Source organism: Gymnoscopelus braueri (genome assembly GCF_963280865.1).
Source record: "Gymnoscopelus braueri genome assembly, chromosome: 1".
In the NCBI taxonomy this organism is placed as follows: Eukaryota; Metazoa; Chordata; class Actinopteri; order Myctophiformes; family Myctophidae; genus Gymnoscopelus; species Gymnoscopelus braueri.
Window position 1 is genome coordinate 20912586 of NC_137603.1, and position 14969 is coordinate 20927554.

At 43.2% G+C, this 14969-nt stretch overlaps 2 protein-coding genes across 5 annotated transcripts in view; both read right to left on the reverse strand.

The window, feature by feature from the left end:
* The window catches only part of LOC308093201 (palmitoyltransferase ZDHHC7-like), a 43025-nt gene that overhangs the window by 16241 nt on the left and 11815 nt on the right, over positions 1-14969 (reverse strand). For 3 of the 4 annotated variants that reach the window (XM_080439455.1, XM_080439454.1, XM_080439453.1), the window contains 2 exons: positions 5015-5179; positions 4412-4597 (listed from right to left, as the gene is read on the reverse strand). In XM_080439455.1, the coding sequence (XP_080295581.1) occupies positions 4412-4597; positions 5015-5173 (345 nt within the window). In that variant the 5' untranslated portion in view covers positions 5174-5179. The remainder of the gene's footprint in view (positions 1-4411; positions 4598-5014; positions 5180-14969) is intronic. The other variant, XM_080439456.1, reaches the window with a different exon arrangement.
* LOC308087865 (solute carrier family 2, facilitated glucose transporter member 1-like) lies at positions 13105-14634 on the reverse strand (the record flags this gene model as incomplete). The annotated part of the gene is made up of 2 exons (XM_080432070.1): positions 13105-14403; positions 14452-14634. 2 exons carry the CDS (start codon positions 14632-14634, stop codon positions 13105-13107), a joined length of 1482 nt encoding a protein of 493 aa, XP_080288196.1.

A 14969-nucleotide genomic window follows, 5' to 3' on the forward strand; every position in this document is an offset into this window, starting at 1 on the left:
AATTTGAAGCTTCAAATCGTCTCTACATTCAGCACCGCAATCCTACTACAAATGCACAAAATCTCTGCGTGTCTACGTAACTGTAGTTCACGTCTCGAGAACTGTCCGGCTGACCGCCTTCAAACTCAGCCTGAGGACTAGAGGCAGTGCCGTGCCCGGCATCGAGTCGGTCGGATAGGTGGTTGTTCAGAATCACACATCCAACCAATATGCACATATGGGCATATACTGATGACATCAGGGATCTCCATATATGGGCATAAACGGAACATGGACAGACAGATACAAAGCTCTCCATATATGGGCATAAGAGGGGAACAGACAGACAGACAGACAGACAGACAGACAGACAGACAGACAGAACGGGTACTCTGACATTGCATAACTAACTGGGTGGGACATGCATTCCCAACTTGCATCGTCCCTGAGTAGGCCGGTGCCAGTCTAGTTATTAATAATTTGAACCGCACCAACCCGAATGATCTTGTAAATTGTCAGCCTTGTAGAGAGGCAGACTTTCTGCAGAGAGAGAGAGAGAGAGAGAGAGAGAGAGAGAGAGAGAGAGAGAGAGAGAGAGAGAGAGAGAGAGAGAGAGAGAGAGAGAGAGAATGCTGCTGAGCATTCACGTTGGCTTATTATTAAAATCACTGTAAATGTACAGTATTCAGGAATCTCCCGCATTATAAGTGCTAAATTTGCGGGAATCAATTAAGCATGCGCAATTCCTGCAATTCAGCACCTGCTGACTGACAACAGGTTGGATGGTGAAAGTCGCATTCAACTGGTTGGATGGTCAAAGATACGTCCAACAGGTTGGATGGTCAAAGATACATCCAACAGGTTGATGGTCAAAGATACGTCCAACGGGTTGGATGCTCAAAGACACGATCAACTGTGCTGTTAGTGCACCTTAAAGCACAACTAGCTGTGCATCTCTGGTAGCCATGCCAACCAGGAGGATGGAACAATCTTTCCAGTTTCTGGCGGATTTCTTTGCTCTTTCTTGATCATGAACGTGTTAGTACGTATGTGACTTTGAAGTTTGAATCACATTTTCCTAACCATAAACATACAGCCACTGCATAATAAACCTGGCACCCTTGAGCATGTTATTTACTTTGATTCTGGGTACTTCACTGATGTTGACAGCATTCCCTGTTTGCCACGTACCTCCTGAATCAGCATTGTACCATAATAACAAATAAAGAGTGAATGCCCTCAAGGATATTATTACTGTAGTAAAGCCTTCTCAGCAGCAAAAATCATTGACACAGAACTACTGAAGCACAACTTCATAACATTTACACCACTCACTGCAGAAAGAAAGCCCAAAACATTATTAAATACACTCGCCACCCCACTCAGGTTCTGATCTCACTCCTTCCATCTAAACAATGTTACTGGAGCAGTAAGTCACACACCTCTAGGGTTGCAATAGTTAATTGAAGTAATTGATTTAATCGATTATTGATAAATCGATTATGTGAGCTTGTAAATCGGCTATTTTCACTATTTTGTATGACACTGTTATGCGACGAAGTATAAAATAACGCGTTAATCAATTTATTGATATCTAAAATAAATTAAAAAAAGAAATCGATTCTCAATTATTAGAAAATTCTAAAAAGTAATCAATAGAATAATCGCAAAAGAAGTAATCTATAGCTGTAGCTCTACACACACACCACCCATTTCAGTTACAGTTTCTTTACACAGGTTGCTGAACAGTCAGCTGAGGCATATTGTTATTGTCTAATATGTAAAGTTATTCTGTACTGTATATTGTGTGTAGATAATGTATTCATCTGAGTGCATTGTGCACATAAATTACATGTAGGTCTGTAGTGTTTTTGTTTTGTTGTTTTGGGATGGTGTGTTCTTTATGGTAGAGAGGGCACAAATATTTCATTGCATTATAATACAAATGACAATAAAGTTGAACTTGAACTTCACACCACCCCGTCTTCCCTCCTCAGACATCAGTTTAGGTTCTGTATCTGGTCTGCCAGGGCTCTGAATTACTTTTCCAAAGGGAAGATGTGCCATCATAGGGGGTATGGCATCACAACCACAGACAGTAAAAAGTATGGACAACGTTACGCCCATGCACTCTACAGACCGTAAATGAAGCCTATTTGTCAACGTTTTCAAATCAGCCATCTTTCTATATCCTATGCACTCGGAAATGAATGCTATTGGTTGGTGGGGAATGAATGCTATTGGTTGTGTAGCTTGTCAATCAAATCATCACAAGGTAGCCACGCCCCTCCTACAGCATACCCTACTTTAACATCAATTTTGAAATAAATGGGACCATAATTTACCAAAACGCATATCATGGTGATTGAAAGAAGACTTTAAACTAGGGAGTGGAAGCATATAGCATTTATGACAATGTTTATTAAGGTAAGAAAATCAAGTGTAAAGTTAGGCAAAAAACTATCCGCTTGAATGGAGCTTAATTACTTCTGACACCAGCAGGGGTAAAACAGCGAGACTACAGGCCATTCATATGAACTGTCTCTGCCTATATATCCTCAATTTACAACTCGGAAGCTGGCCCCTTGGTCACAACATGCACACAGTGTAAACAGCAGTGCACTAGTGCAGTGGTTTTCAAACTTTTTTGTGTCCAAGGCACATCACCAATAGGAATTGCGATGCATTGTGAGCTTGCAGATCAGCTATTTGCACTACTTTTGTTTTTTTCACATAAACGTGTGAATTTAAAAATAAATACATAAATGAAGTTAATTACCTAATTACACATTTTTCACCGATAATGACATGCCCAAAACAGAGAATGAATGTGGTTAAAATATACTTTGTAGGGTATAGATTTAGCGTGTTGGGAAATGCGCACAAAGTACTTTTATAATAAAAAAAGAAGATATTTCATAACTTTTTGTATAGTTGTATATATTATTAATAATTTGTGGGTACACCAGTGTGCACCAGTGAGAAACACTGCACAAGTGAATTCTCACACTGTGCTCAACACTGTCTTACTGTGCTGGCAGTAAGACTTGTGAGCCGAAGCACACTACTTTATTTATTTAACATAATAGTCAGAGATCTGATCTGAACATTCCACAAATTCTATCATTCTCTCCAAGCCACAGACCGCTGGGACCCTGCTTACCAATATCAGAGACACAAAATTGTACAGTAAAGGAATGAAACAGCACAGATTGTAACCTTATCACCTCTATGACGAAACAAAGATAACAGGTCTGTGCACTGGAGGTGGGCTATTGAAAGTGTGCTATCAAAAGCCAGGGTAAGAGGTGATGCTGTTGCAATCTTTCATTCTGTCACTTGCAACACCCATGTGTTATGCTCGCTCTCTCTCTCTCTCACACACGCACGCACGCACGCACGCACGCACGCACGCACGCACGCACGCACGCACGCACGCACGCACGCACGCACGCACGCACGCACGCACGCACGCACGCACGCACGCACGCACGCACGCACGCACGCACACACACACACACACACACACACACACACACACACACACACACACACACACACACACACAGGCTGTCACAAACGCTGTGATAACTCTACCTCTAGCCTTTTTCTTGACTCTTTCTCCCTAGCTTCACCTCAGGATACAGACAGAGACAAGGAAGAAACAATAGGAAGCACCTCCGCTGTGGGACACACTCCAATTCCAGTGCCTAATCTCAGAAAGATGCCTGCTTTACCTGCTGTGACACTTAGGGCTGGGCAATTAACTGAAAATATATCTAAACCAATCTTTGCAACCAAAAATCAAACGACTTAATCTTGCTCATGGAGGTTAATAGAATAATCAGGAAGCAGGTTCACTGTTTGAAATAAGCGTTACATTGATTTGAAGTCATATCATCCAGCCCTACTGTATTAACTGTTGTACTGTAACATAACAGCAATATCTCTATCTAAAATTACACAGGCGTGGCCTGTATAAAAGCAGACACGTAACATTTTTTACAGTGTGGGGCAGGAGGATACATTTAGTTCTGCATGACTGTATTCTAACAAGGTCCACACCAAGACATCAACTAACATAGCCTTTATCATAAGCCTTTATAAATAACCTTTATCCACATGTTTCTATGTTAAATACATAACCTTTAAGCACAATCATCATCAAATCATCATTGTGACAGCCATAGTCCCACTCGATTATAAAAAATAATCGATAATCAATCATTTAGTAAAATAATCGATAAATCCCTATTTTGGGAAAATAGTAAAAGTAACAGACAACCTACAAGCTGACAACATATCACATCATGACGCATTGTGAGCTTGTAGAAATTTCTATTTGAATATACATAAAAAAAAAAAAACATTTTCCTCGAAAGCAATGGTTAGAATAATGACAGGAATAATGTATATAATTGCTGTTGCTCACCGGGTCGGTCATCATGGTGCGGAGGTGCGAGGCCAGCGCCAGCACGGCCAGCGAGTTGAAGGCGGCGCCGTTGAGCAGTGAGTACCAGAAGTCGTTGGAGGGCAGCAGCATGACGAAGTTCACCACGAACTCTGCATACAGGACCAGGAACCACGTGATGCCGGCGCACACCATGCCACAGCTGTCCTGTATGGAGGGGTGCACCGGTTCATCCAACTCATACATTATTAGAGAATTACATTTTAATGAAAAGTAATTGATTTTCTAATTTATTATTTTTTTACTGTGGAAAATAGCAGATCTACAAGCTTGCGATGTGACACATGTGCGCTTGTAGATCGGTTATTGTCACTATTTTTATGCAACACTGTTGTACGACAAAGTATAAAGTAGGGCTAATAATGAGGGTAAATCATAATCGATTAAGTCGTTTATTTATAAAATTTATTTTGAATATTTGAAAAAATTCATTGATATACCGTATGTGTACGTAAAATAAAACAAATTATATATTTTTAAAACATGCTTTCTCGATCATTTGATTAATCATAAAAGGAATCGAGAGATCGAAATCTCGAAGAAAATGGAAAGTTTCCGCCCTACCTGTATGAACCAAACGGTGCGGTTCCCAGCCACGTGTCCCACATGCGGGCCCCCCACCATGACCCCAGGGGTCAGGGGCCCCGCCTCCAGGTCCCCGTCCCCTGACAGTAGCGGGTGGTGTTGGTCCATGTCTCGTAGCCGGTGGCCTGAAGACTGCATCCTGCCCTGTGGAGAACAGAGGGGGGACACCAGATTATTCACAATCAGAATCACTTTGTTTGACAATTTCCTATGTACTGACATACATAAAGAATAAATACCGTTCCCCCTTAGCCACACAACCCCCCCCCCCCCCCCGCCACCAAAAAAAAGAAAAATCACAAAAACATAAAATCTAAAACTCAGTATAAAAAGTAATGGATAGAATAATCTCAAAGGTTCCAAAACAGTACAACAGAATAACAAAGAGCGTAACAAAATTCAACCAAAAACAATCAAATCCAACTAAAAACATCTGCCAATACCACATTAATACTCAGGACATAGACACTGTGTCCGTCATCTGACTCTTAAAATCCTGTAGAGAGATAAGGTGATCCAATTTGGTAAAACAAGCCCAAAGTGCCTGCCTCAGTTCAAACAGCAAGTATCGTACAGTGCAACTATTTCTGTAAGCGTGAATTATAACTGTTCTGTCACAATGAAAACGTGGTATTTATGTACACCGGCAGCTTACCTAATTTTGCCCAATATTAGAATTGTCATTAGCAAAATAGTATATATAACCAATTTCAAACTGGCACACGATGCTTGTACTGTAGATCGGCTATTCTTGCACGCCACCGTTCCACAATGAAGTATAATACGGGGCTTAAGTTGTTAATCAGACTAAACGAATTAGCCGATTATTTAAAAAAATCTGAAATTATTTGTATCAATTCATTGTTGTATTATAATTTTAAAAATTAAAAAATAACCTGCTTCTTGAATATTCGATTAACCGACATGAGCAAGGTTATGTCGGTTCTAAATGCGGATCATTTCGATACATTTTGGGTTAATAGCCCAGTCAACATGGCCTCAGTCTGATGCATTTCTATTGATCATTTGTCAGTGTTCACAGCCCAGTCATCTCTTGGAAGAGTTGAAAGGCCTCTGAAATAGCATCATCGGAAACCAATATACTGTACAAACACAATGTGTTGTTTAGGTGCTGCAAATCACTCTTGATTTTCTAATGGTCAAAGAAACATTTAAAACATCCTTGTCTGTCTGAGGTGGATGAGAATCAGGCCTCAGTGTTGAGTGGGGAGGCATCCTTATTGTGGCCATGTCCTTAGCGAAATAGCGAAAATAACAGATCATCTACAAGCTTGTAGAATTGTTACTTTTCGCTACGTTTGAAACAGAGCTTAAGTGGTTAATAACTATGGTTGGGATCCGGAACAGGAGGAATCGGAGGAACCGTATCCAACATTAAGGAACCGGAATCGGTTCCATCACATTTGGAACCGTTGGGTATAGCAGACGCCGTGAGGTCCACATGCCAGCAGAGCTGGTATGTGGACTTCACGGCGTCTGCTATACAATTTAATAGCGGTGGTTCTCAAACTTTAATTTCACGGATCACCCTAACTCTGAGAGTGTACAGATGGAACCAAATGGACCCGTCCATTTGGTTCCATTTGTACACTCTCAGACAGAGTTACAGATCTGTAAGCATCCATTTGGAAGCGCCTATAGGATCGTTAATAGGGAACCGTTAAGGAATCAGACGGTTAAGAGGGAAACATTAAGAAACCGGAATAGTGAAATCCGAAAGGATGAGGATCACAACCCTATTAATAACCCTGCGCATTGATGTGGTCAGTTTTGGTACCTTGGGGAGCTAAACGTCGGGGGTCCTTGGGGGGGTACCAGGGGGGGTCCCCAGCAAAAGTAGTTAATATAGCATCACAATCATTTTAACCACTTTATCCATGTATATGTTGGCTATTCAAAAATAGCAGATCTACAAGCTCATACATCTGCTATCTTTGAAAGAAATCGGAATTTTAGTATTTTGCTAAAATCGCTGAAATCGATTAGTATGATTAACTGTAGCACCGCTACTATATGATTTAAAGGCATCATGACATTCATTTTCACTTTTTTTATTTTCAATGTTTTATTTGGGGTTTTATGACCTCAATTACACCCAAAAAACCTGAACTTAGAACATTCAGTGGATTTTCTGTGGTCTGGGGTTTTCTGAATAATTAGGCTGAAAAGTAATCTGAGCTTGGCCCTTCGACAGTGAGGTCACAGTCGATTAATCCCGCCCACTCTCCTCCTCGCCCCTCCCCTCCCCTATCCTTTCCTTTGGGGGGGGGCGGAGCAGAGGCGATGATTGACAGGCAAAATCCCTCACCAGCGACACCCGCAGGCAAAGATTTCTTTTTTCATTGCAGTTGAAAAGGCTTTAGAAATGTGAGAGAAAAACACCTGCCATGGATCACTGGAATGGAATTTTCACTTAAAACTTTTTGTACACTTTTGAAGGACCAGGACAAAGACTTTGAATGTGGTGTAAAAGTGAATGTCATTAAACCTTTAATATTACAAAGACGGTTACATCGACTTCCATGATCAGTTTCCTGAAGGGACTAGTGCGGTCATCGATTTATCCTCAACCCCGGTCCTTTCTTTGTCCTTGACATGACGATCACGGAGGCACAAGCTTATTTCAGTGACTCACGGTACAGCAACAGCAAAGCTAAAAGGGCCTTGAGCTACCATGCAGAGTTGAGCCTGAGGTTGACTCACCCTTGTCAGTTTGATTTGTATTTTGTTTGGTTTTCCTCCTGTGGATTATCTGGATTCTCAGTTCACATGAATTTTCCATCGCCCAAAGTGCTGTTTAATGAACTTCATCCCTCAGTGGGAGAAGAAAAAGCCTGCAACACTGCAGTTTCTTGTTATTTTGAACTTCATCTTGCTTGCTCTGCCGCCACTCTCTCGCCTCTTCTTTTCTGTCATCTTTTGCCTCCCTCTCCCCTTCTTCCAGTCCCGATCTGGAATCTATCTATCCACTACTCCTCACCTATTGTCCTTACATTTTGTACTTCTGTTGGTCCTTGCTATTGCTCCAGATTTATTACCTTACTTTTCTAATGAACCACACGAGTCCTATATACTTTGTCGTACGACGAATAGCAAAGAATAGCGGATCTACAAAAGCTGCAGATTCCATTCTTGACTCGAGGGATACGCCTGGAGGAATACCGTCGGAGGCCGCGCGACGTGCGATTCGAATTCGGTGCCGATCGGATCCTGCGTTTGTGACACGTGCCGTTTCGATTTGAGGAAATAGCCCCCTCCCACGAAAGAAACATCGGTTAGTGGTTCTAAATGGTACCATGGTACCCACATTTTGTAGAGACGTGGTAAATAGTGCTGTGACATGGCACATGGCACATGGATGGTAAAAGGGGGGTGGGTGACATGCCAGGATTAAATGTGGCTTGTCTTTTCACGTCACTGTAAATAGACCCTGAATTATACTGTCGCACCGTCGCACAGCGAAAACAGCCGACCTACACAAAGCATTGCAGCGTGGTGGAGGTACAGTGATGATGTGTTCTTAATCTGGCAGGTGACACATTTTCATCTGGAGTCAGGACCCCACTGAGATAATAATAATATTCAGCATCATAATAATAACACACTCACCCAGACCAGAGGCCACCCTGCCCACGCAGGCACACACACACACACACACACACACACACACACACACACACACACACACACACACACACACACACACACACACACACACACACACACACACACACACACACACACACACACACACACACAAATGAAAGCCTAAGACATGCACAGTGCTTCTAACCATAACCATAGTACATTTTGGCTGAGGTGCTTAATTTCCTGTGGCTGGTTTGGTGTCATCCCTATGCACACATTAACAAGAATAAATATGACTTGACAGTCATATTATTAGCAGCTGCATGCTGTATTGTGTGTGTGTGCGTGCCGTGTATGTGCGCACACACACAGGGAAAAACGCCGAAATTGAGAAGCAGGGCTTCGCGCATCACCCCCCCCCCCCCCCCCGTTGACAAAACGCTCCCGGGGGGGCACATCCGGGTCCGCGCTGCATGAGTACTTTTACTTTTGGTACTTTAAGTACATCGTGATGCCAATACTTTTGTACTTTTACTCAAGTAAATTTGGATTACCAGACATTTACTTGAGTGTTTCTATATTGCAGTATTGATACTTTTACTTAAGTAAAAAAAATAAAGTACTTTTCCCACCACTGACACACACACACACACACACACACACACACACACACACACACACACACACACACATACTGCGGCGGGTAGAGCTCCTCTTGCTCGCCGAGAGCAGAGCAGAGCAGGTCAGAGTGATCTGTTGTGATTTGTCGGTGTCTCGGTGATAAAGGTTATTATTAATTCATGACAGTATGTAGTAACTTTAATATTCGTTTTGTGTGGGTGTAGTCCAATTCGGCCTCCGGTTTTCATCTACCCCGCTCCGCCCGGTGAAAACCGAGCGGAAAACCGGGCTGTGATCCACTGTGGAGACCACAGCGGACCGTGTGACCTGTCCGCCCCCAGCGGGCTCTCTTCTCCCCGGGGGGAGCTGGTGGAGAAGAGGGGCCTTCCTCACGGAACATAACCAGTTTTAACTGCTTTCACGACTTGTTGGTCACATATCCTTTTATTTCCGACCATTTATATGCCATGCTCTTGCCAAATCACCATTAATATTACATATACAGCCTTTATTTAAAACCGCATTCGGAAACCTTATCTCCGTCTCTGCTGCGAGCTTGTAGAACAGCGGTTTTTTTTTGTGTGAAAATGTGTCTTTATATTGAACCAATGAAAAGTATTAACAAGAAATAATTACTACATTGGATCCATTGGAACACAGGTTATTTTTTTCCATTTCCTGAACTGTTTTAGACATACAGTACAAGGTGTCCACCCGACAGCGACGATATACAGTAGTGCACTCTCTTATCTGTATTTAATTTACTCCCTGTTCCCTTTAAATCCCTCCCTCCCCATATGACGGATGAAATGAGACATTCAGAGACCAGGGACCTCCCTGAGTTTCAGACCCTCTGGCATCTGTCTGGGCTGGTTCTGACTCTGCAGCTCTCTCCAGTCTGTCTTCATTCAGTCCACGCTTCCAATTCTTTCCTTCTCTCCCTGCACTAACAAGCATTTCCACTACCCTGCCATTGATATGCAAACATGCTGAATTTCCCCCTTTTCTTTGGATGTAAGCAGAAACCAACAGTAGTGTGTGTGGGGAGGTTTGGATGGCAGCCTGGCTGGCTACTGAAAGAAAGACATGACAGATTTATTTTGCTCTTCTAGGAAGTCACTGAAAGCCTCTTAACTGTTTGTTTCCACTTCTGGGGTCTCGTGCATAAAACTGATACAACAACAAAAATGTCAGCAGACAAACTTTGAGACTAATGGGACATATTAAAAGGGATAGTTCACCCCCAAAATGACTTTTTTTTCCTATCAATTAGTCACCCCATGGAGACTTGAATTCATGGATATTTTTTGTTTTTGTCGCATTCCTAAGCCAATGACCAGCAGCGGTTCCGTTTGGTTCTCCTTTGTAAACTTTGAAACATTATACTGAATAACGAGCCAGTATGAATGTGGCTATGCAGGCGTATGGCAATGAATAAGCTAGTAATCTTTATATATTCGCCAATTAATTCAAAATTGTGCACTTGTGTGTGTGACTCAAATCCCATCCCAGTAACTAACTCCCACAATTAGCCATAAATGGCAGTTGAATTGCTCATACGCATGCGTAGGCTAATGCACATCAATAGTGCAAAAGGTTTTCTCTGGGTCCTATCATTAGAAATCCCACGCATCAAATCGCTGCTGTCGGGCAGAAACCTTGTATCTCCCTACTTCAACTTTTTATGTATTTTTTTGGTAAATTAATGCCCTACTTCATCATACAAGAGTGATGTACAAAAGTAGTGAAAAAAGCAGATCTACAAGTTGCGACGCGACGCCTTGTGATCTTGTAGATCTGCTATTTTCACTATTTTTAAATGTTTTGAAAGTATTAATCAAAAAGGAACGGTTTTGGACATACAAGGTTTCCACCCGACAGAAAGGATATCATTATTTGTGTGGAGTGAACCACAGAATGCTGCTCTGCCAGCATATTGGTTACAGATAGAGCTGTCACGATTATGACATTTTACTTGATGATTAATTGTCTTACAAATAATTGTGATTAACGACTTATTTGTGTTTTTTGCTGCCTACATTAGTTAAACCTGCATTTTCCCACACTTTCACTCCTACTTGATGTATGGTTTCTTGGAGCGTTGCTAATTAAATGTTAGATGTTCTGAGGGTACCTTAGGCGCCGCAGTGATGGAAAGTAACTAACTGGGTTATGTTTACTTTACTGGAGTATTTCCATTCCTTCTACTCCAATACAACTCAGTCAAATACTGTACTCTTTACTCTTTACTACATTAACCACATAAGCACTATTTTGTACTATGTGAAAAGACTATTAGGAAATAGATCTACGAGCTCACAGTGCAACGCGTTGTGACCTTGTAAATCGTCAAATTTTTAAGCATTTTTAAAAATCCTGAACATTTTTCACAACACAAATCCTTGTGCCAAGGCTCCTTGGCACAAGATCTTTTCAGATGGAGGTCTGCGGCCAAATAAATATGGAGGTCCATGCCATGAATGCTTGAGAACCACTGACCTAGCCTACAACATACAGTACATATAACAAAAAAGTCCAAGAAGTACTGCTTAACTCCCAAGTGGTGTGGACTGCATGCGACGCGTTGTGAGCTTGTAGATCTGCTATTTTCTAAAATTTTACTCACATTTTGAAAAATGTGAGTACTTTTACTTTGGATCTATCAGTAAGTATGATTTTGATGCCGATACCCTTTGTACTTTTACTCTAGTCAAAATTTGAACACAGGCCTTTTACTTGTAACAGAGTGTTTTCATATGGCATTTCTACTTTTACTTTTTTTTTTATATCTTGAGTACTTCTTCCACCACTGGACCTTGGGATGTTCTAAAAACATGTGGGTAGAACAGGGTGTGTGGATATTTGTGCCAGTGTTTGTGAATGATGTCTTCCAAGGGGGGGAATATTGTAGGAGGCAGTGTGACATGTCCTTGGCTGATTTTATTTCTCTCGGGAGTTGTCACTTCTGCAATTTGTTTTTAAAGGCATCAGCAAGCCGGACTTATCGAGTTTAGTGGATAGCTGCACTCGCTGAACCCGCTGTTAGAAATCTCGCCACTGTCTCCAGTCAGAGTTGGCTGTTGGATTATTTTGGGCAGCAGCCGTAACGGGGTCATCCCTATGTACCCCGGGTTCTATGTTCCCCCACTAAGGTTAGGGTTAGAGTTAGGTTTAGGTTAGGTCCTATGTTCCCTGTTGGACTTGGGAGTCGTGTTGGTTTTCAGCGTGTTCAGGAGAGCTCTCCCACCACTACTACCTGGTAATGCGACAGATCGCAAAACCAACATCTTGCGGACGAACGGACTGTGAGTCCAGTGAGTGCTGGAGATGCTTGCAGGTTCTGGGTCTGTCACTGAGACGTGTGGTCTGTTTTTGGCCGGTGATGACGCTCCTGTTGTCAAACTGTCACAATGAGTCGGCCATGCCCAAATATGGCATTCTGCGTCAGTTTTGCCCAAATATGGAGGCCTATATGTCAGACTGGCCTCTAAGTAGTGTTGATTAGCGACGGCGGCAACCATAGCAACCTGATATGAAATGTAAAGGCCAGTTGGATAATGTACCTCCATATTTGGGCAAGACTGACCTGGAAGTTTTTTTTATTATTTTTATTATTAGTACTTCATTATTTTCTTTTTTTCAAACGTTTTTATGGGCCACGAGTATCCCTTTTTTGTCTCCATAATTATTTTTACTACCAGTATTTCAAAAGATTTCAATCTTTTTTTCTTTTTGTTGTTTCACAAGAATTTGATGAATTGAAAAACAAATAGCAGATCTACAAGTTCGCAACGTATTGCATCATATTGTGAGCTTGTAGATAAGCTATTTCGTCCCATTCAACATTCCTCCTCAGGCTTCCCAACCATTCCCTGTCCTTGGCCTTCTGCAGACTGGCGGAACATGATGGAGATTTGATCAAATGTTTTTCCCTTGGTCTCTGGTACCTTGAAGAAGGTGAAGATGAAGAAAGCGATCAGAAAAGCGGCGAAAATGAGAAACACATATGGGCCACACAGTGCCTCTATATACGGGAAGCTTAAGCCCACGATGAAGTTGCTGGTCCAGTTGAATAAACAAGCAACAGCCATGGCTGAGGGCCTCGGTCCCTGGGAGAACATCTCTGCTGTGATGAACCAGGGGATGGGCCCTGGTCCAATCTCAAAGAATGCCACAAATAGAAATATGGCCACAACGCTGACATATGACATCCACTTCAGCTCGTCCAGCAGATTTAGACCGACGGTAATCATAATGGCAGAAACAGCCATTCCCAGCAGCCCCACCATATGTAAGGGCCTACGACCGGCACGCTCCACCAAAAACAACGAGACCACAGTGACAGCTGCGTTGACCAAACCGACTCCAATAGTGGCATAAACAGGCTTCTCCACTCCGGCCTTCTCAAAGATACCGGTGGAGTAGTAGAACACTGCATTGATGCCTGACAGCTGCTGGGAGAGCTGCAGGACAATGGCAATGATGATGGGCTGGCGGTAGAGGGGTGAGCGGAACAGCTCGAGGATGGTCACCGTCTTCTCCCTCATCATCTGCCTGTGCTCCTCCTTCATCTCCTCCAAGTCGGCGCTCACGTCTTGGGTCGCGCGCAGCTTCTTCAGCACAGTCTGTGCCTCGCTCTCCAGGTTCCTGTTGATGAGCAGGAAGCGGGGACTCTCAAGGAAGAAGGGCATTAGGACAAACTGCAGCAGTGCAGGGATGGCAGTGAAGCCGAGTAGCAACGGCCACAGGGAGGCGTTGCCCATGAGCGACTCCAAGCCCAACACCTGTGCGATCACGATGCCTATGACGATGGCCAGCTGATGGACACTTCCAAGGGCCCCTCTGATGGCAGTCGGAGCAACCTCACCGATGTACATGGGAACAAAGCCAGAGTTCAGACCACAGTAGAGCCCAACCAGAAACCGGCCAGTGATCAGCATCTCCCAGGAGCCAGCCAGCTTGGAACAGCCCATGAGAGCTCCAGAGGCGAAGACCAGAATGTTGGCTATCAACATCGAGTTCCTCCTTCCAAAACGGTTCACAAAGAGTCCCACGGCAAAGGAGCCAATCATGCCACCGACCGAGAATATGGCAACAGTCACAGCCCAGAGGGCCTTGAAGGTAGCCTGATTATCAGACTCATGCTCAGTGGAGTGGGTGGGGACTATGGTCTGGAGCCAGGTTACCTTGAGGGAGGACTGAGGGATGGCCTCCTGATAGCGCTCGTGCCAGGACTCACTGATGAACGTCTTAATGGCCTCCTCAGGGGCATTGAGAACCCCAATGTTATAGCCAAGCAGAAAAGAACCAATTACAGCAATTACCACATTCAGCATTAGCTGGAATGTCAGTTGCTTTCCGGAATCCATAGCTGGGTCTTTCTTGAACGATGACAACAACTAAAGGCTTCTCAACGCTTTATATAGGGGTGACGACAGCTCTGGGGTGACATCATCAGGGTATGTCACCCCCATGATGTGTCAGAGTGACGTCAGAGTGACAACAGCCACCCTGAGCAGAAATTGGCTTAAGGGCCAGCCAGCCGGCGGACTTCTGACGTCACGTTCATGTCACTATGACTCAGCCGTAACCATAAAAGGAGTTCCCAATGCAGCTACGCCCAAATATGAAGTTGTCTAACCTCAATGTGTCTTCATGGCATCAGGCGCAAACAAATCAGTCAGCTCGATAAGCGGGTGCAAAA